This window comes from Melanerpes formicivorus, unplaced genomic scaffold (genome assembly GCF_026170545.1).
Source record: "Melanerpes formicivorus ecotype bairdi unplaced genomic scaffold, bMelFor1.0.p_v2 SCAF_14, whole genome shotgun sequence".
Taxonomy (NCBI): Eukaryota; Metazoa; Chordata; class Aves; order Piciformes; family Picidae; genus Melanerpes; species Melanerpes formicivorus.
This window is the reverse complement of record NW_027142366.1, coordinates 9,884,853-9,904,306: the sequence shown is the minus strand read 5'-3', so window position 1 is coordinate 9,904,306 and position 19,454 is coordinate 9,884,853. Positions and strand designations below refer to the sequence as shown.

Below are 19,454 nucleotides of genomic sequence, written 5' to 3'. Positions count from 1 at the left end.
AGGAGTCACTCTGTGTCAGCCAGCACCTGCGTCTCAGGCGTGCTGGGAGGGATGACACACTTTGAATTGTCGACGGGTTGTTGAACTACAAGGGATTACTCACAAGGATGATGCAGGAAAGGCCCATCTAGTTTACTGAATTGCATCAGAAGCACGCAGCTTCAAACCTTGGTGTTTAGTGTGGAGAAGAGGAGGCCAAGGACAGACCTTATTGTTTCCTACAACTCCCTGAAAAGAGGTTGGAGTGAGGTAGGGATTGGTCTCTTCTCCCTAGTGTCAGGTGATGGAATGAGAGGAAGTGACCTGAAGTTGCACCAGGGGAAGTTTAGGTTGGAGATGAGGAAAACTTTTTGTTGCAAGAGTGGTCAGAGATTGGAACAGGCTGCCCAGGGAGGTGGTGGAGTCCACATCCCTGGAAGCGTTCAAGAAACTTGTGGACAATGCACTTGAGGACAGGGTTTAGTGGGCATGGTGGTGTTAGGTCCATGGTTGGACTCGATGATCTTTGAGATCGTCTGCAATTGAAAGAATGCTATGATTTTAGAGCCGCTGGGGGGACCTGGACGCTCTGCCCTGGGCAGGAGGCGGGTGGTGAGGAGCCTCCTCCAGGAGGGGGCAATGTCGGGCTGCGGCACCGATAGGCAGCCGGCCCCTCTAGCAATTATTCCAGACTCAAAAGAGCCGTATTATGTTGGGCATTCATATATGGATATAAAAATCCTGATGCTAGACAGAAGCAAGTACTGGGCTGTAGCACATGCATATAGTATCCAGAGCTGATGTCTCAGCAGGTTCTGTGCTGCACTCCACTATGCACTGGAAATAGGAAATGTGTTGATCAAATCCAACTGTTTGTCAGCACTAAGATTTGACAGCGGGATTATGGATTTTGTCAGTTAACTTGGTTCCATGAGCATCAAGGAAGAAGCAGTCCAAGTACTATAGGTTTGTGTTGCAACTTAAGCCTTGAATTGCATCTTGTTGAAAACAAGGAATCTCTCCCCCCCCACCCCCCCCGTGTTCATTCCCTTTCCTATCATAAAAAAGAACATCCTCTCCTGTTTTCCAGTTGTGGTCACCAGTACATAAATGTGTGTGTCCTCAAATATGACAGTTTCTGCTTTCAAACTGATGTTTTAGATACCTGCACTTGATCAATGTGTCTGTCTTCCTGCCTCTATCAGGAACAGATCTGAAGATCAGATTAAATTACTGAAGATGAAACAAACTATTTTATTGTTCTTTCTGTTTTTACTGGCTAGATGAGTGAACTTGTGGATGGCTCTGTGAAAGAGAATAGACTCTGCTGAAGGGTGCTGGGAGACTCAAAAGACTGTGCTTGTCTGGAAAGGTTTGTGGTGAAAGAGAAAGATTTCTGCAGCCCAGGGTTCATGACACACACAAGCACAGAAATGCAGGAAAGAGAGCGAGGGGGCTGTGAGGTGGAACTAACACAGTTCACATTCTGCTGCTCTGAGTCCAACCAACATTTTCTGCCCTTTGATTACACCATGATCAAATTAAATAAAAGTAAACTAAAAAGAGCAGACTTGTTTCTCTTTGGAATTATTCTTCTCCTGTCTGCTTACTTAACCAGGAGAAGTTTTATGGCTTTATATGGCCACTGACTAACGGTGATCTCAGAAAAAAGATTGCTTTCATAGGTTGGGCTTCTGCGTCTTTGACCAGGAATCTGCAGATCAGTGATCTTAAGCCCTGAAGCTCAGGGCTGAAAGGAATGTTTCAGCATGCCAAACACCACTATTAGACATTTGCCTTTTGCTTTGATGCGTTAGAAGCTATCCTGTGAAGACAAGTCAGCCCGACTGAAAAGGCACAGCAGGTTGAGTGCTCTATCTTAATGCTTGTGCTCTTTCAAAATGAGTTGGTGTCAGTGCTGTGATACCTATACTGCTGAGAAACATGCAGGCTGATCTTCTTACCCCTCCTGAAATGAGCATGCAGATGACTAATGCTTGACAGAGATACAGCTTTATCACTTGTTACTGGGAATACCAGTACTTACACCAGAGGTGGGCACTAGCAGGGGTATACTGGTATTCACATGCAAGCCACCATGCTGGTCCCCTTGGCTTTATGAGCTGTAAAATAGGTCTTCACTTAGGAGCCTTCTTTTTTTTCTGGTGATGGCAGGAGCAACATTGACATAGTGCTTTCATCTGCAAACTGGAGAGAGCATTTGGTTCTTCCCTCTCCTACTTCTTCTATAATGTTTTCAAACCAACTTTTACTAATGCTTCATATAGTCAAAGTTCTTTCCAAAACTCTCAAACACTAACATCTGAAAAATTAAAGTTTGCATTAATTATAGAGTCATAGAATTGTTGAGGCTGGAAAAGACCTTTAAGATCATAGAATTCAGCCATTAATTACTCTGCCCTTTAACCATCAGCCTGTCATCTTCTCCAGACTGTCCTGGCCTGATGGACATAGGCAGCAGCATCCATGACTTTTCATTTTTATCAAATCATTCCCTACTACATTCAGTCTATTTCCTTTTGCTTCTCTGTCTCATTAAGTTTTGTGCTCTCCCTTCCATAGCCTGACCTGATGCTCCTCACTTGGATCTGAGTAGGGTCGTTTCTGTTCCCCTTTAACTACTATCACCAGTGCAGCACACCTAGTTAACTGACCAAGAGTTTATGAAATGGGTTCCACTTCTGTGCAGACAAGTTCATAAGCAAGGGCTGTGTAGATTTTGAAAGATTGCAGACACAACTGATCTCTCAGTTTCAGGAAGCATCTCTCCAGTTCTGAAGGTTTGAGATTCGGCACACTGCATCAAGCCACACTAAGGGTTCTAAAAGTTGGGGATCCCCCAAATCCTTCAGCCATGTGATCTTGGTTTTACAGATTTTCTGTTCCAGAGGAAATTATAGCAACTGTTAATGGCAGTAGCATCTCATTCTTCCCCTGCCACTAGATTGTGGTATAGCATAAAACACACCCTTGGATATAGCTTTTACAAGATAAAAAGCAAAAAAAGACTAGAAAGGGGATATTTTTTTTCAGATAGCAGCAAAGCCCTGTGCTTACAAGACTGAAAACAAATCACTGCTGGCACCTCCTCTGGCTGTCACACGAGGTGGACATGAACTCCTTCTGTTGCTGTGCTTCCTCCAGACGAAGGCTTCCCCCAGTAGTGGTTTTGGGAAGGATGTCTCAATCTACTTTGTTACTTATCACTGAAATAATTCTTTGCATTGCCAAAAATAGTACTGGCAGTCACCAGAGGGACAAGGGAAGACCTCCTAAAGAGGAAGGAATGTGACTACAGTGTAAGTGCACATGTACGCATCTCAGTATGCTTGCTAAAGCTGTTCAGCCCTTTAAATCTTGGAGATGTAACTAAGGCTCCAGGAATCTGCTTGGTGGGTAATCATATATAGGGTGTCTAAGGCAGAAAATAAACTTGCCATTTCTGGAGAAGTGATAAAAGCTCTGGAGAGGCAGTGGGCTTGGCCTGTTTTGTGATTAAATACAGCTTGTTTGAGCTATTCTTGCTTTTCACTGCTCTCCATCAGATCAGCCCAGCCACTTACCTTGGAATACAATTTTGTTAAACTAAGTAGTTGCAACCATTCTGGGGTAATAAAGAACAATGTCCCCTGCCTGCTTCTCTCTAAATAGAGCAATTGTAAATTCTGATGAAATCAGGAACCCTTTGAAGTCATCAATGGCATATTAGAAAGCAAAATTACCCTTCTTTAGCAAAAATTGTTTATCGTGGTTTTATGAAGAGTCATACATCATTTTGAAATAGGGTTAGATCATGGTTCTGCACATTGCAGATATTGCTGCCTCTGTGAGGCACACAAGTCCAATAGCTCTTCCAGAGGAAAAGCAGCAAGTGTGCTGCTGCTTCCTTGGACTAGAGGGGTGCTGGACTTCTGATGCTGCAGGAGGTTAATTAAGGAAAGGGTATGGCCATATGTCTTCTGAGCAGCAGCCACTGTTGGAGTCAGGCCTTGCCATGCCAGTAGAGGTAGTATTTGCTGGCCAGGAGTTGGTCACATTCTAGTTTTGAAGTACAGAAATTGAAACTCTACTTAACAGTGTGCACAGTCACCGTTTGATCCACTTGGAAAGACAGTTTTGGGAGGTGAGAAGACAGCAGAAAGTCCTTTGCAGGCAGTATTCCTCAGGGAAGGTCACCCTAATCATTCGGATGTTTGACAAGACTGTTACCATTCTAGAGCTTCAGTAGTTCAGCAGGAATCAGACCTCCAGTGGTGTCATTGTCACACAAGGTACAATAGTCACTACTGCTGAAGGACACATTAGCTATCTCCAAGGATTCCTGGTGCATAAGTAAGTCGCCCTTTTCATCCTGTGAGTGAGTGGGATCATTCCTTCCCATGCTAGGGCTCTCAAGGTTGGCTTTAGTTGTTTCAGAGATTTTCAGGCCAACTGTATCATCAGCATGGTGGTGTGTGAACAAGAGTCCCAGCCTTACTTCTGTCTGGTCAGCTCTTAAATACTTGCTGGGGACATACTGCTGGCTTGGACCGGAGCCAAATACAAACTTTTCTTCTGCAGCAACCAGATCTGTGCTGTCCATAGACTTCAAGGAGATCTGGGAAATCACTTCTTGGGTGTTTAGATCAGAAACTTCATCTGCAGTCACTTTGTTTGAGCTGCTGGTCTCTTCTTTCCTGTGTTGGCTACAAGCCTCATTAGGTCCAACCCAGTCCTGGTGAAATGATCAGTAATTTCACAGAACGCTTTGGATTAGTAGAGACTCTTAAAGGCCACCTAGCCCAACCCCCCTGTAGTCAGCAGGGACACCTTTAACTAGACCAGGTTGCTCAAAGCCTTGTCCAACCTGACCTGGAATGTTTTCAGGGATGGAGCTTCTACTACCACCTCTCTGATCAACCTTTTCTAGTGTTTCATCACCCTTATTGTAAAAAAAAATCTTCCCTTAAGCTCAGGCATCTTTACTAGGGCTGGAATTTGCAAAATAACTCTCTTTCTGTATGGCTTTGGCACAGCCATCCAGAGATTTAGTGCAAATCTGCTGGGTAAAGACAGTGTAATGGGGTGGAGAACCTACCTGCTAATTTCACTAGAAATTCCCAAGATTTTGCCTCTAGAAGATGCTACAAAGTGCTTGTATTGCCTTGGCTTTGTAAAGACAGGGTATACTTTTCATGTTCAGCATGGATAAGGAGTGAATGACTGATTGGGTTTTGTTCCTAAGGAGAGAAGCTGGGCAGAAGGCAGCTGGTGCAGCTAGCATGTGGAAGAAGGAAACTGAGAACCTGTAAACTCTCAGGAAGACTGGAACCATGTGTTAGTAACTGTGTGAAGGAGCTAGAACCCCAAGAAAAATAATTCCTCCCCTTGTGTACAGAGGGTCATAAGAAAGAAATTAAACTTGTTACCTTAAAATTCCCATTGTGCAAATTATAGAGTGGCTGAAAGAAAGCAGCTGGTGTGGGGATGTTAAAGCACGAGAGACTTTTCGCCCTGAAGTGAGAAAACAGCACAGAAAATAACAAAACCCAACAGGCAGTTCTTCTGCATTGTGCCCCAACCATCCAGCACACTGATCAGATAAAAGCCCCACTCTTATCTTTGCAAGATTGCACAGGCAGCCTGTTCCACAGGGTATCTGACATTTCATTCAACTGTCTCCTGTGCATGCAGTCAAAGTTTCCAGCCTGAGATGTACTCTTCAAAGTTTCTGAGGAATGCTATGTGCCACAAACTCAGTGCTAGTCTATCACTCATTATATGCACTGGGTTATTTAGGCATTCACTGAGAAACTTATTTGATCTAAACCACTGTTTCTGGAAGCATTGTAGAGCATTGTAGTTTCACTATATTAAGAGACATTCTGCCAGATGTCTTAGTCCTGTTCTCAGAGCCTAGCTTGTGGCAATATTTTAGCATCTAGCCATCATGTATTCTGTTTCTGCAGGAGTGCTGTGTCTGAAGAGCACAACAATGTGTGGCCAGATAATGCTAGAGAGGCTTTCTCTCTGTACAACTTGCTCCCAAAACCTAAGAAACTGAATCTGAGCGAGTTTCTCACCTATATTGGTATTCTACATGCTGACTACTGCCAGGCACGTCACAAGTAGTTTAACACTGACATCAGTTTAACTGCTTTTATGGACTGCCCTGTACTTGCACTTTCAATGCATCTACATGAAACTTAACCAAAAAGAAAAAAAGGTCCATGTCCTTACATTTCTTTAACTCCAAGAGACCACCAGCCTTGAGCTTGAGCTGAGTTTGGGTTCCACAAAGGCACTTTGTTCTCCTTAAGGATTGTGCAGTGGATCATTAACTATCATCAGCCAAGGAACAGGTTGTGCCCCAAGACTTTCAGTAGAGTTTTTGCTGTACAGACTCAATTATTTTCAGAAATAGGGATCAAAAAGGACATAAGGACTCTTGATTTACCTTCTCCAGGTTTAGAGATCAAGGGGAGCTTAATGAAAAACTATAGCATACCTTGAAGAAAGCTTGTAGTTCCAACAAAGGTAGAGTAGAGTGGTAAAACTCAGAGGAATGAACAAGAATTGCATAGTTCTAGTATTAAGGATCTTTTCAGGCAGTTTGGGTACATCTAGGAAAAGAATCAGCACAGAAGATAGTTGGTAAAAAGTCTGGGAGTCAGAGCAGAACCCCAAATAACCCATCAATGCAAACAAGACAGGTAGCTAAAGACCTGGGCTATGAAAACTGGAAGGAAGCTACTTCTGATTTGAGCTTCATTTTACCAGGTATCCTCCCTTTTTTTGTAACATGGACCTGAAAAGACATGAGCTGAGATTAAAACAGGGTTGTTTTTACCTGCTCTTTGAAACACTGTTGTCTGGCTCCACTCACTCCACTGGCTCTGGAATGAATCCTCATTGTCAGAGACTTTGCAGCGAACTCGCGCAGCGTAAGCCACGCCGCTGCGGAGCTCGGAGGCTTCGATTGCCAGCTCTGGCAGCCAGCTGGGCACTGTCTTGTTCAGCGCCATCTGCAAGGCATCACAAGGAGTTTCTGTCAACAGGGCTGTGCAGAGGGGTGGCCTTTTAAATACTCTTTCCCTCCCCTGTTTTTCAAATCTTTCCTTGGCTGCAAGAAGAGAGCTTGCATGATGATGGATAATTTCTGAATGCAGTGTTCAGGAGAAAATTTAAGTATTGATCTTTTAGCTGAAACCTTTCAGCCTTGAAGTGGGAAACCAGAAGGGCCAGCTTACAACAGTTAGCTGCCAGAGGGCCCTGAGCTGAATGGCAAGGCCGTTGCACCCAAAGAGCATGGCAGGATCAGTGTGTGCCTCCAGTTACCTCCCAGGACATGCTGTACTCCTTATACTGCAACTCGTATTGAAGAATTTCAGCAAGGTACGTGGACACACTCCACCATATCTGACACTTGCTGGCAGTGGCATTGCTCTGGACATTCAAAGGTGGATCCAGTTTTACTGCAAATAGAGAAGGAGATGCATTATACTTGGCTGACTAAAGTCCTGAAGATAAAGCTGGGTCTAAAGAATGATACTAAGACCATCAGTAGACCAAATTAGCTTACAGGGTAGGTCAAAACAGCTACAGAAGTGCCATCAATTGATGGGCATAGCCTGCAAGCCAAGAACCACTCTGGATGTCACATCTGTGCTTCCAGCACACTGACTAACAGACAAGTTCTGAGATCCTGAATACTAGAGCATTTTTCTGAAGTACCAGGCTATGGGACACTGAATTAGATCCATGACTCTGCTTACTGAATTAGATCCATGATTCTGCTTCCTCATCACTTCATTGCTTAGGGAAAAACAAAACAAAACACAACCACCCCACAATTATACAGGCAATCCAATTGTACATTATCCATAGCACAACAAACATGATGCAGATGAGAAATCTGCTTGAAAATTGCTCCAGAGACAGCCCTCTGTGAAGTCCCACAGAAGTCAGAATGCAGAGGCACTGGAACTTCATTCTCACTGATCCAGCCCCACACTGTCTGCTCTCCAGGGATGGGCATTTCCATTATTTTCACTTGCTGCATTTGAGATACCTTTTCCTTGAGAACATGTCAGACTTACCCAAAGCCTCTGTGCAGAGCCCCAGGTGGCAGCTGCCCTAGCTCATACTCACTGTGTTGGCGGGGTCTGTACTCTGGAAAGCTGACATAGGTGTGACTGTGGCCAAAGAAGCTGCCTTGGAGAGAGACTCTGTAACCATCTGTCTCCAGGATCTGTCTGGCAAAACGGAGTGTGCAGTGGTACTGATCCTGCATGCTCTCTCTGGCAGTGAGCTTGCAGCTGGCATTGTGGCCCTTGGACCAGAGGCTAAAAGAATAAAAGGGCTGAAAGTTGAAATCGTAATGATTAAGTGGATTTTAGTTTATGGAAAATGGGTGGCAGCTTAGCTCAGAACCACGTTCTGGAAGAACACAAACCTCTTCAGTGCACAGGGCAGAGAAAGCAGTGCTAAAGCTGGCTGGATGGCAGGGCTGAAGAAGGAGGAAGGAGACACTTTCATAAGCTGAGCGCACCAAACCTCTCAGAAGCTGTGCACAGGACCCAGTCCCTGCCCCCTGCTCTCTGAAAGTGAGAGGGCTGCTAACTGTTGCTGGCAGGAAAGCAGCTGGTGCAGGGGTAGGAGTGGGTGGACAGTTAGGTACAAGTGCACAGCACAGAGCTAGCACCACATACATTAAAGCCTCTTTTGCTACAAACAAACAAGCACTGAAATCAAAGCATGTCAGAAGCTGATTTGCCGTTTGGGGATTTTTGATGTTCACAAGCACAGCATAACATTGACATCTTGGGAAAATACCTCCAGAGAACAGTACTGTAGTATCAAATTACCTAATATTGCCATTTTTAGTGAGTCTTTCATGTTGCATGGGATCCCACAATAAACTGGGATGCCACAGTTCATCAGCTTGGCATTTTTTCCACAGATTTTGAAGTCCAGAATGTATGAGGCAAACTATTCACCTGATTTCTTCTGTTAGAGGAAAAATTATTCACATAATATTCTAAATCTGTTACTGAAGCTTATAACTTACTGGACCTTCACAATTCTTTTGTGTGTGTGTGTATATATATATGTACATCAAGACAAGGAGTGATTAGAAATTTAATAGGAAACTTCATGTAGGCTGGGCTAGACTGAGGAAGTTCCCAGATGATGCTGAGAAAAGCCCTGTCAGAAGGGCAGGATGCACTGCTCTAAACCAGCATAAGATCATATAGCATGTGTGCTGGACCTCCACTGCTCTCCTCAAGACTGTGAGTCCAGCAAAATGGTGTGAAGGGAGCAGCTTCCAAAGCAGCCTGGGGAGGGGGTGGTGAGGTGACAGGTTGGGCCCCATTTCTGCTCTGCACCATCCTGCCAGATAGCTCTTGGTGTGCAGGAATAGAACAGAACAGAACAGAATAGACTAGACCAGACCAGGTTGGAAGAGACCTTCAAGATCATCGTGTCCAACCTATCAACCAATCCAACCCACCTAATCAATTAAACCATGGCACCAAGCACCCCATCAAGTTTCCAATCTTACTTGGTGAAATGTAGGTAGAAAGGTCCATTGCCCGTGGGCTCCTCTGTTGCCCACACGCAGTTCACAGTAGTCACGTAGTTATTCAGGCAGCTCAGGCTGCCAGGGAACTCTGCAGAGAAAGGAGACCTGAGCTGCATTCATGTACCACCTGAGAAGACTTTGCTTGGTACATCAAATACATCACTTGCTAGTGCTTCCTTTACTGACACCTCATCTATGCCTCCTCATAATGGTCTTCCTCTCTTACACCACACTTCACTGCATAAGAGGAATGTAACCTCTTATGGCAAGGACCTTGGGCACTGCTGCTGCCCAGCTTGCCCAGGTGTGCTCAGTTCCCCAGGCCTAGCATTGCCAGACAGCTGTACCAGTTCTTTGGACTGGAAAAGGGCAGTCACAAGATCTTGTGTTGCATACTTTAGGGTCTGTATGTATGTGCCCCTCTTCCCACTGTGGACCTATTCCAGATCTCCTCTTACCTCTCCCTCTTCCTCCACGAAAGAGCAGCACAGCAGTGATGCACACCTTGAGACCCAGCTGCCACACATCTCCCATTCCAGACAGTATCTAAACCAGAACAATTGTTAGAAGCAGTTCTGTTAGTGTTGTGCCAGCAGGGTGAAGCTTTACCTGCCTGCTTCTGCCAGCAAGCTGACCTTGACTTTGTCAGACAAAGCACCAACTCAGCTACATGATTTCTTCTGTAGGAACTGTTCTCATGCCAGCTCCAGCTGCCTGAAAGGACATTTTTAATTCCTTCCATTTGATCAGGGGTAAAGGCTATTCTGTCTTCCCTTCTTTCTGCATTTTTTGGCATCTGCTTTATGACAGTTGAAGAGCAGCAGAGAGCCACAGTGGGTTGGAATGAAAGTTCTTGTTTCCCTGCATCCTGTTTCTGACAGTAACTAAAACCAGACGCTTAGAGAAAGGCATAGCAATAGGGGAAGCGTGGATGTGCTTCTCTGAGAACATTCTAAGCCCTTAAACATTTGCAGCTCAGGGACCTCCTAAAGCAGACATAATTTCTGTATATTCTAGCTTCAGTACAGCTTGTCCATCAACAGCAGTCACTTGCTGAAAGCCATCAACACCACAAACACTGCTGCCTGCCTTTAACGATGGTTCTTCCTTTCTTTTATGGAGTCGAATGACTGCTCTTTTGCACCTTCCCCTTCTGTTCACTACAGGAGGGCTTGCTTGACCTGCTGGTGTCACAACACTTTAGAGGAAGCCTTTCTGTAAGCCCCTTGTAATTGTCCTGAGCTAGTGAAAGGTTTTGAGATCAGGACCAAAAGCTGGGATGCAGATGGGTGTTCTAGCCTAGGAATTTTCTGGTTTAGAAATTCCCCCATTTCTTATCTGAAAAGGAAAAAAAAGACCATCAGTTTTCTGTCTCACAGACACAAGAAGATACAACTCCAGACAGATAATTGAGATTGTCATCTGCAGTGTGGGAACCTTAAAATCATATTTCCTTCCCAGAAATATTTCCTTGCCTTAAAAGAAAACTCTGGAAGACAGGGTCAGAGGGAAGTGCTGATATGCTCCCAGTCAAAGCACTTATGGGATGTAGAGTACTTGGGGTCTGTACACCACCTAGGTTACTGAAGGGCTGCGTAGGGGTATCTGAAGTGTGTTTATCTCTTTGCAAGGTTATGCTGCATTTCCCATCTTCCTTTTTAACCAGGTTTCCATTCTGCAAATGGATGAAGTTCTCATTTAAAATTACACTTTTTCATTAACAGTTTCTGATTTGACAATTTTCCAGCACACAAAGTTTTATATGAGGGAAAGGAAAAACACTGAGTACATCATTAGAACAAGACCAGATGGGTATGGCCTGGCTGTAGAATAAGAGTGTGGGTTTGAACCAACCAAGGGTATGAAACAGTCTTGAGTAGGAGTGAGTGAGAGCCTGTGTTTAGCAATCATTAGGATTGTTTTAGTGAAGGGACTAAACAACTTGATGGCTGCGGTAGCAGAAGGCTGGGCTCCATGACCCAGAGGGTCCTTCCAGTCCCAGATTGCACAAAGCAAGACAGCAGCATCCACTTAGGAGCCTGTTTCCTGTAACTATGCCTGTTCATACTGTCCTATTTCTGAATTAAACAGTAAATAATTACTGAATTAAACAGTAAAATAATCACAATGTTTCAGAAACTGGTCAAGAGAGAAAGAATCTTTCTGGCTTCCACTTCACCGCCTCTTCATTTATGTTGGTTTTGAGTTTTGGGTTTGTTGGGTTTTTTTTTTTTTGTTTGTTTTGGGTGGGTTTTTTTGGTAAATATCCTGTTTTGCTGCAGATCTTCTTCAGAGTGGGGGTTGCCAAGAGGAAATGTTACCATTAGCTGAGGGATGCTGAGAGGCATGAAGTCTCTTCTGCTTATCACTCTGATCATAGCTGCATATGATCCCTGTGATAAGTACATCAGGACTGACTAAACATGAAATAGAGAGTACTGCATTAAGTAAAATAATCCATGTGCTTACAAGAATTTGTTTGGGCACACAAACAAACATAGGCCAGCAGAACTAAACCAGGACAGAATATTTCCAGGTAATTGCTGCAACTGCACCCACCCACCCTGCTCCTCCCACTCAAGAAGTTCACTGTTCAGTTCCAGAGTGTTTGAAGCATGTCAGACATTTCCTGGCTCTCTAGTGCACCTGGAAACAAACACAGCATGTTTAAATGCAAATTTTGGTGTTAGAAGCCATGAATGTTAGTTAGAAGTAGGTCCTGGAACACTGAAAGGCTTACAGGAGAATTATTTAAGCTGGATGTTGGGAAGAAGTTCTTCATAGAAAGAGAGATTGGCCATTGGAATGGGCTGCCCAGGGAGGTGGTGGAGTCACCATCACTGGAGGTGTTTAGGAAGAGACTGGATGGGGTGCTTGGTGCCGTGGTTTAGTTGGTTAGATAGTGTTGGGTGATAGGTTGGACTTGATCTCAAAGGTCTCTTCCAACCTGGTTAATTCTGTTCTATTCAGGGAAACAGTGCATAGCCAACTGCACAAGATCCTGCAGCATCTGAATGTAGTTAAGGAGCTAACACATGGCCCATGGATGCATAGAAGTAAAAAGAAATGTTATTGCAGCTACATGCAGCCTTTGGAACACCGTTAGTGCTTCAGTTGGAATTTGCACTTTAAACCAAAAGTTGCTGAAAAAAAGGAAAATAGTTCTGAAAAGAGCTATAAAAATGTAATAATACCAACCAATCACATCTCTGAGTACAAGCAGTTGAGAGCATTTGGAAAATCTGTGTGGCACAAACTGTGGTCAAAAATACTTGAAATGACTTTGGGGAAGTAGAGACAGCTGATAGAATGACAGGAGGGGAAGGGAATGGCAGGGCTGCATATCCCAACTTCTGGCTAATTTTCCCCCAACCCACCCTTGGGGGTCCAGCAGAACACACAATAAAAAGATGTCCTTTGCTTTTAAGAATTTGTAGGGTAAAATAAATTATTTGTTAGATACCACTGAAAGGGGAAGGGATACACAAATGTGACAGCACAGCATCAACATGGGGCTGCCTAGACATTGAGCTTTAGCAACACAGCAAAGCAGAACTTTAAGGAGAGATTTGAAGAGTGAGATTGAGGTAGTCCGAGAATTGTAGGCAGCACCTTCAGTATGTGTAGCTGCAGCATGGAGGAAGGTTAGGTGGAGTTGAGTTGATGATCTAGTGGGAAGTGAAAGATGGCATCACAGAAAGGGTTGGCTTCTTGATATGGAAGTGAGAAAGAAGACAAGGAGAGGCTGTCGGTGACTCGAGGACAAGAAGCTTGTTTGATGTGATACAGAAAAGGAAATGGACCAAACGCAATGGCTCACCAAAAAGGGCCTTTGCATCTCTGACCTCTGGATGCTCTTCTGTGCTCACCTAAACCTTAGAGGAAGTCAGAAGCTTCAGGCTCTGTTTTGGCAGTGGCTCTGAGCCTTCCCAAAATGCACTCTGCTCTCCCACCCTCCAACGGCCAGGTGCAAGGAGTGGTGCATGGTGGAAACAGGGACAGCAGACCTAGGCCCTTGAACACTCTTACTACCACTCCTTACATCTCAGTAATTAGTCATAAGTGATCTGCTCTCCTTGGCTATAGTCCCTTCCTTTGCTTCAGTCTCTTCCAGAGGTAGCACCAACAGGCACTAATGGAAGGCAGGATACTGACTCACATCTATGAAGTGAAACAGGGACAGGGAATAGTGTGTCTGGACCCACATGCACACCCCTCCACCCATTAAGGTCAGCCCCAAGTGTGCATTCTGCAGAGTGATCCATTGTGCTCTTAAATGTGGTTGTCTATCATGGCCACTCCTTAAATCATCCCCTTCCTGCAAGACAATATGTTGTAGGTCCTTTAAGAAAAAAATAATGCTATATTATCTCTCTCTTGAACACTGAGGCCTCTAAGCACATGGCTGACAGAAGCACATCTAGGGCAGAGAGATGTTTCACAAGATTAATGTGCAGACTGCTGGAGACCAAAGCACAGATTATCAGAGATCACCCCACATAACCAGTCTGTTTCTCCCTTCACCTTTGCAGAGCCATTTTTCCACAATCTGGTGCTCATGAACAGCTTTGTATTTGTAGATTTGAGAGACCTGGATCCCAAAGGCTGACAAAAGGCTGCTGCAAAGAGCAATTGCTGCAATAAAGTGATATGCATGCATACACACCTATGTATGTAGATACACAGATATACATACATTAAAAAGCATATTTTTGTCTGCAAAGTCCCAAACATTGAGGGCTCTTTTGGCTGGATTCACTAATGTTGCTCTGTCTCAGTCAGAGAAGAGCACCTAAAAATCTGTCAAGACGCCTCATTCTAGCACAAACAATATCAGAATTAATGCAATAGAGTGGTTTTGTGCTGAGAAAACCAGCAGAACAAAAGAGCAAAGACCCTCCTGGTGATCTTAACTCTTCTAGATTCCCAGTAAAAGAAACAATCTAGAATTCTACTCTTAGTCAAGTATCATGTATCCTATCCTGTACAGGAATGTCCAGCCCAGAAGTACATGAAATTCTTACCAGCACAAAGGAAGCCTCGCTTTTCACACTGCTTCTGTCCCTTGACAGTTCAGGCTGTGTGGTTTGGTGATCAAGCTGCAGCAACAGTAGCATAATAAAGCAGAGATTACTGTGCCTGATTCTAAAGATAATGTCAAGAACCAATGAAAAACTGCTCAGATTATCAGATTGAGCTAAAGTAGCTGCATCTGCATGTATTCATTACTGATAGAGAAACAAGGGGATTTCTCTTAAAGGGTTAACATTTAAAAGGCCAAATAATTCACTGAGTAGAAAAGTACCTTTTCTGGTCAAACATTTATACAAAACAATGGCTGACAGATAAACTCTCCAAGTGACAAAAAGCCATTTTGTAGCCCTGTCTGGATGTGAGACTGCAAGGTCTCCAGCAAGGTCTCTGCCCAACTACTGCTCAAAGACCAGAGGCATCTCTGAGCTGCCCTGCCCTGTCCTTCTGCTGTGCTCTAAGGGGCAGATCTGGAAGCACTGCAGTGTTTCCACATCCAGATCCTGGAGTGCACAAGGAACAGATCCTTCCATACCCAGCTGTGCTGCTGCAGTGGTAGTGTTACAGTCAGGATCCAAGTCAGTCATGCACATGGGTCTAGTGCCAGGAAAGGGGAAGAGAGAAGCAAGCAAAGCACAGAGAGAGTTGCAATCTGTCAGTGTTAGCTTTAGGGGCCAAGAAGAAGGAAAGCAGGGGCCATGCAGAAGGAAAGCAGGGGCCGTGCAGAAATGGCAACAGATGTTTCCAAACTGGTACTACAGATGAAGTTATGGTGCTTCCCTTTAGGGCCTTTTCCATCCAGCATGACATCTGCCAGCTCCCATGAGACACCATGGTTACTCATCTAAATGTACCTTCCACTCTTTATAATTACAACAACCCTGAACAGCAGCAGAAACAGAAAGCCCCTAAGATGCAAGCAGCCTTCAGTGTCATTTAAGCAAATAACACCTGCTGTCTCAGAACTGGCCAGATGCCTGTAGTTTGCCTACTGCAGCAGAAAACATCTCCTGTAGAGACAAATTGTATCACTGCATCTTCCCAGCCTACTGCTGTAGGTCACCATAAAGACATCACAGGCATGCAAGATGTGCAGCTTTTACCATATCAGGGCAGAAAGATAAATCAGTACAAGAGTTCAGCAGCAGTTTGGCTCAAACAGCAAAGCACAGACTTCCTTTCCCATTTCCTTTCAGTTTACTATTCCAAAATGCAGAGCACTGCTGCTGACACGAATAACACAGCTCTCTGCAAGCTGCCTTTTTCCACACTTCCCCCATAGCCCAAGTGCCACTCAGCCCAAAGACCATTAACTGGCCTCCTGCTCTCCAAAGGCCACTCAATCTTCTTTCTTGCATTCTGGGACCCATGTACACCTGTTCCACTGTCTCACAAATACTGTTTCTCAGCAGGTGATTTGAGTCTACTTTGAAGCTCTTTTTGCTTTGTTCTGAGTGCTCCATGTGGAGCAACATCCACTGTTTGTCTGCTCTCAACCCTATACCAAATGCTGCTTTTGGATCATTATTGAGGCAAATGTAGTAAACAGGAGAAGTATCACATTACTGTGGAAGCTCCTGGGGGACACAGCACTTACCTGTGCTGCTTTCCTTGGCTTGAACAATGATGCACATTTTGGACCATGAAATAGCTGCAGGTAGACTCTGATTTCTGCCTACCTGCTTTTATGTTTGGCTAGCAAACACACAGTTAGTCTGCCAGTCTGATCAGTACTACAGTCCAGGAGTACTTCTGCAATCTATGAGATCTGATCTCCCATTTTTCCTCTGGGGGAAAGTCCTTCAGTAAAAGGACACCAGTGTGGTCAGTGCAACATCCCTGATTGCTGCAAACACTGTGCCAAATGCAGCAGACCACAGCCACCTAAGGGTTTTGCTTGAATGTGTGGTGCTGCTGGCATCTTACTGCCTCATCCCACTGCTCAGTGACTGACCTCACCTTTGCAAGGCAAGCTGAAATTGGATTGCCTGGTTACCTGGGCATGGCAGGAGTGGCTGAGCAGATACTCTGCAGTGAAGAGCTTAGCCTACTTCCAACTCTGCTCTTTCAAGCAGGCTTGCTTAGCCAAGCACTTAACCATCAAATGCCTTTACCACACTGTTATGACTCTTTCTTATGCTTCACGTTGCTCTTCAAGAATCTGCCACTGTGGGTCACTGAGGTAAGGGTGAAAGTAAGACCTTACAGAGATAGTTTGAGAACAGGGGAAGCTTCCCAAAACCCAACAAAACATGGATTTGCAATGCAACCACTGGCCCCATCATTCCCAGGAAAACACAGTTGTTCCAAATTAGATAGTGCTAGGTCAGAGAAGTTTGCAGTTTGCTGCTAGGAGCCACATCAAAAACCTGACCTCAAACCCCTCTATATCCACTGTATCAACAACTCACTAGCCAAAAGCTTAACTGATATAGTTTGCTTCAAAGGGAAGAGTCTCTCTTATTTTAATATCCTTATGCCACATATTAAAGCAAGCTCCTCTCTGCCCATGAAGTCTGCCTCCTAGGGTGGCCAGAGGCAAATTCTCACCCAGCACAGTACCTAACCACCACTTTCTACCACACGTGCAGCTGGATTGTGTAGCAGTAACAGAAACAGCTCTTCCAGCAGTTGTGGTGATCTTGTGTAGAAAAGCATGAAGAATTCTTAAAGAAATAAATACCTATGAATGCTTCTAGGGATGCTTGCTAGGCTGAATAGATAAGGACTGATGAGCTTGACAAGTACGTAGAGAAGGAAGATACGGGGACCCAAAAGGGAGCTTGTGCTACCAAGAATGTAAGGACAGAAAGATAAGGGGAAGCAGACTGGTCAAGGTTGGCCTTGGAACCTTGAGAATCATGCCAAAGAACCCAAGGAATATGTGCCAGGTGGTGGCATATTAGTGAGTGCTAGGAGAATGTGTGAATGTGGTCAGTAGTTACCAAATAGGAGTGACTGCCTGAATGCAGACAGCTCTTCTCTGTTGGACACACTTGGGTGGAAGGATGCCCTTGTGTGTCTGGCACTGAATGAAGAGGAATGCCTGCCTGCTTTCCGACTCCAGCCTCGGTCTTAGAGAGCTGCTTTGCCGTATTCGGTAAGCGCGGGGCCAATGACAGAACCGGGCGCCTGCAGGGCCGAGAAGCGAAAGGGTCTGAGGCAGACACACAAGCTTCCTCTTCCTGCCTTCGGCAGCTTGGGGTTAGTCGGCAGGCTGTGGCTTCTGCAGTGCAGACAACTGCAGGGTGGAGCTGCAGTCACAGTCCCTCAGCGATGCTTCTGCCCAGCGCATAGCGGCACAGCCACAGCCGGCAGCGCGGGGCAGGCGCGGCTCGGCAGCCGCCCGGCGGCGCTAGCTCCATCCTCGGCTGCCTCACGAAGAGCACGCAGGATACTTGGAAAAACACCACAAACAAACCCAACCAACCAAACAAGCAAGACCACCACCAAACAAACACAAATCCTGATGTCTTGGAGCTGTGCCCAGAAAGCCCCTGAGCCAGAGCTATACCGAGGGAGTAGTAACAACGTGGGCAAAGCTAAGCCCTGTAGGTTCAAAATCAACGTAGCAGAGACCGTGGCTGTTCTGAACAATCAAACCAGGGATGCGTAGAAAAGCTCTCCCTGCAGTCCCCTGTGAAGGAAACAGCTTCTCTTCCCTACAGTGCTCCTTCTTGTTTCAGGAGCTGTGGGGCTGGTTAAGGTCTTGGGCAAGAGATGAGGGAGAGGGAAGAGAGAGTATTTTTTTGTACCACAGCAAGAGGAGACTGTTATAGCAGTGGAAAATAATTCACCACAGAGGTTTTCTCAGTATCAGATTATCTGGAGCCAAGCATGGGTTAGTACCACTATGCCCACATAAGATGTAAGTCTTCACATTCATTCTCAACATTACAGTAACTTCTATAGACAATAATTCTAAACAAAACAGAGAGAGACCCTGGAGGGAAATACAGTCACAAGTGCAATGCAAATAGCAGTTTCATGGCTGGCTTTATTAGATAGCAGAAATTGCCCAAACTTTGTGTTACTGACCTGTGAATTGCAGCAGACCAGGTCCAAGGCAGAAGATGGAGTTGCAGGCACATCCAGGTAGAACATTTCTGAGATTTCTGCCTAGTTCTAAAAGCTGCTCAGTGTTTCAGTTAATGTGCTTGGGAAATGCTGGGAGAAATGCTGGTTCAGCAGAAAGCCCTGGTGGTAAGAGTTTGGCTGGAATAAAATGTGTTTTGAAGACTTTTCTTTTGCACACTCCACCTGGAAAGGCAAAGTCTTTCTGAAACCTGAGTTGTGTTTGGTCTCTTGGACACGCAGTTCAATGATGCTTATATAAGAACTGTTTTGCACTATACCCCATGGACAGGGGTGGGACCTCCCATAATTAACAAACTATTACAGCTGTGTTTAAAGAGCCAAAGATATTAGAAGGGAAAATAACATCAATATTGTCTGGGAAGGGGGGGGGGGGGGGGGGGGAGGGGGAAGAGAACTTTAATGTAGCAAGCATTCTTCCATGGGTTAGGCTTCTAAGACTCCACACACATCCACACTCTCAAATTGTCTGAGAATACCAGGGAAAATAATTTAAAGGTTTGTACTCTTTATAAGGTCACTGTAAAAAAATGTACAAATCTACATAAGGTAAAGGGTAACTTTCAAGGGACAGTTGCTCTTCCTGCCATTATAAGGGGCATTATAAAAGGAAAGACTCCATTACATCACATTAGAGACATTAACAAGGGTGAGTGGCAACAGGCAGCAATTTCTGTGGACCTAACAGTTTGCAGCTGTATGCAACAGAGCTTGCACAGTCTAAGGTTCTCTTCTGAATTTTGCTAACATCTTGCTGCTGGCA

The 19,454-nt window shown here is 44.8% G+C and overlaps 1 protein-coding gene across 2 annotated transcripts; it reads right to left on the bottom strand.

The window, feature by feature from the left end:
* Window positions 1-3,189: 3,189 nt before the first annotated feature.
* On the bottom strand, window positions 3,190-18,723 carry LOC137445305 (interleukin-9 receptor-like). 2 transcript variants are annotated; one of them, XM_068146894.1, is made up of 9 exons: window positions 18,635-18,723; window positions 10,024-10,111; window positions 9,545-9,653; window positions 8,131-8,324; window positions 7,318-7,454; window positions 6,830-7,004; window positions 6,488-6,602; window positions 5,409-5,493; window positions 3,190-4,714 (listed from the first exon to the last, which is right to left on the bottom strand). In XM_068146894.1, exons 1-9 carry the CDS (start codon window positions 18,698-18,700, stop codon window positions 4,214-4,216), a joined length of 1,470 nt encoding a protein of 489 aa, XP_068002995.1. In that variant the 5' UTR covers window positions 18,701-18,723; the 3' UTR covers window positions 3,190-4,213. The 2 variants fall into 2 exon arrangements, with proteins under 2 accessions (XP_068002995.1, XP_068002996.1); XM_068146895.1 differs by lacking the exon at window positions 18,635-18,723 and adding an exon at window positions 14,590-14,641.
* Window positions 18,724-19,454: the final 731 nt, after the last annotated feature.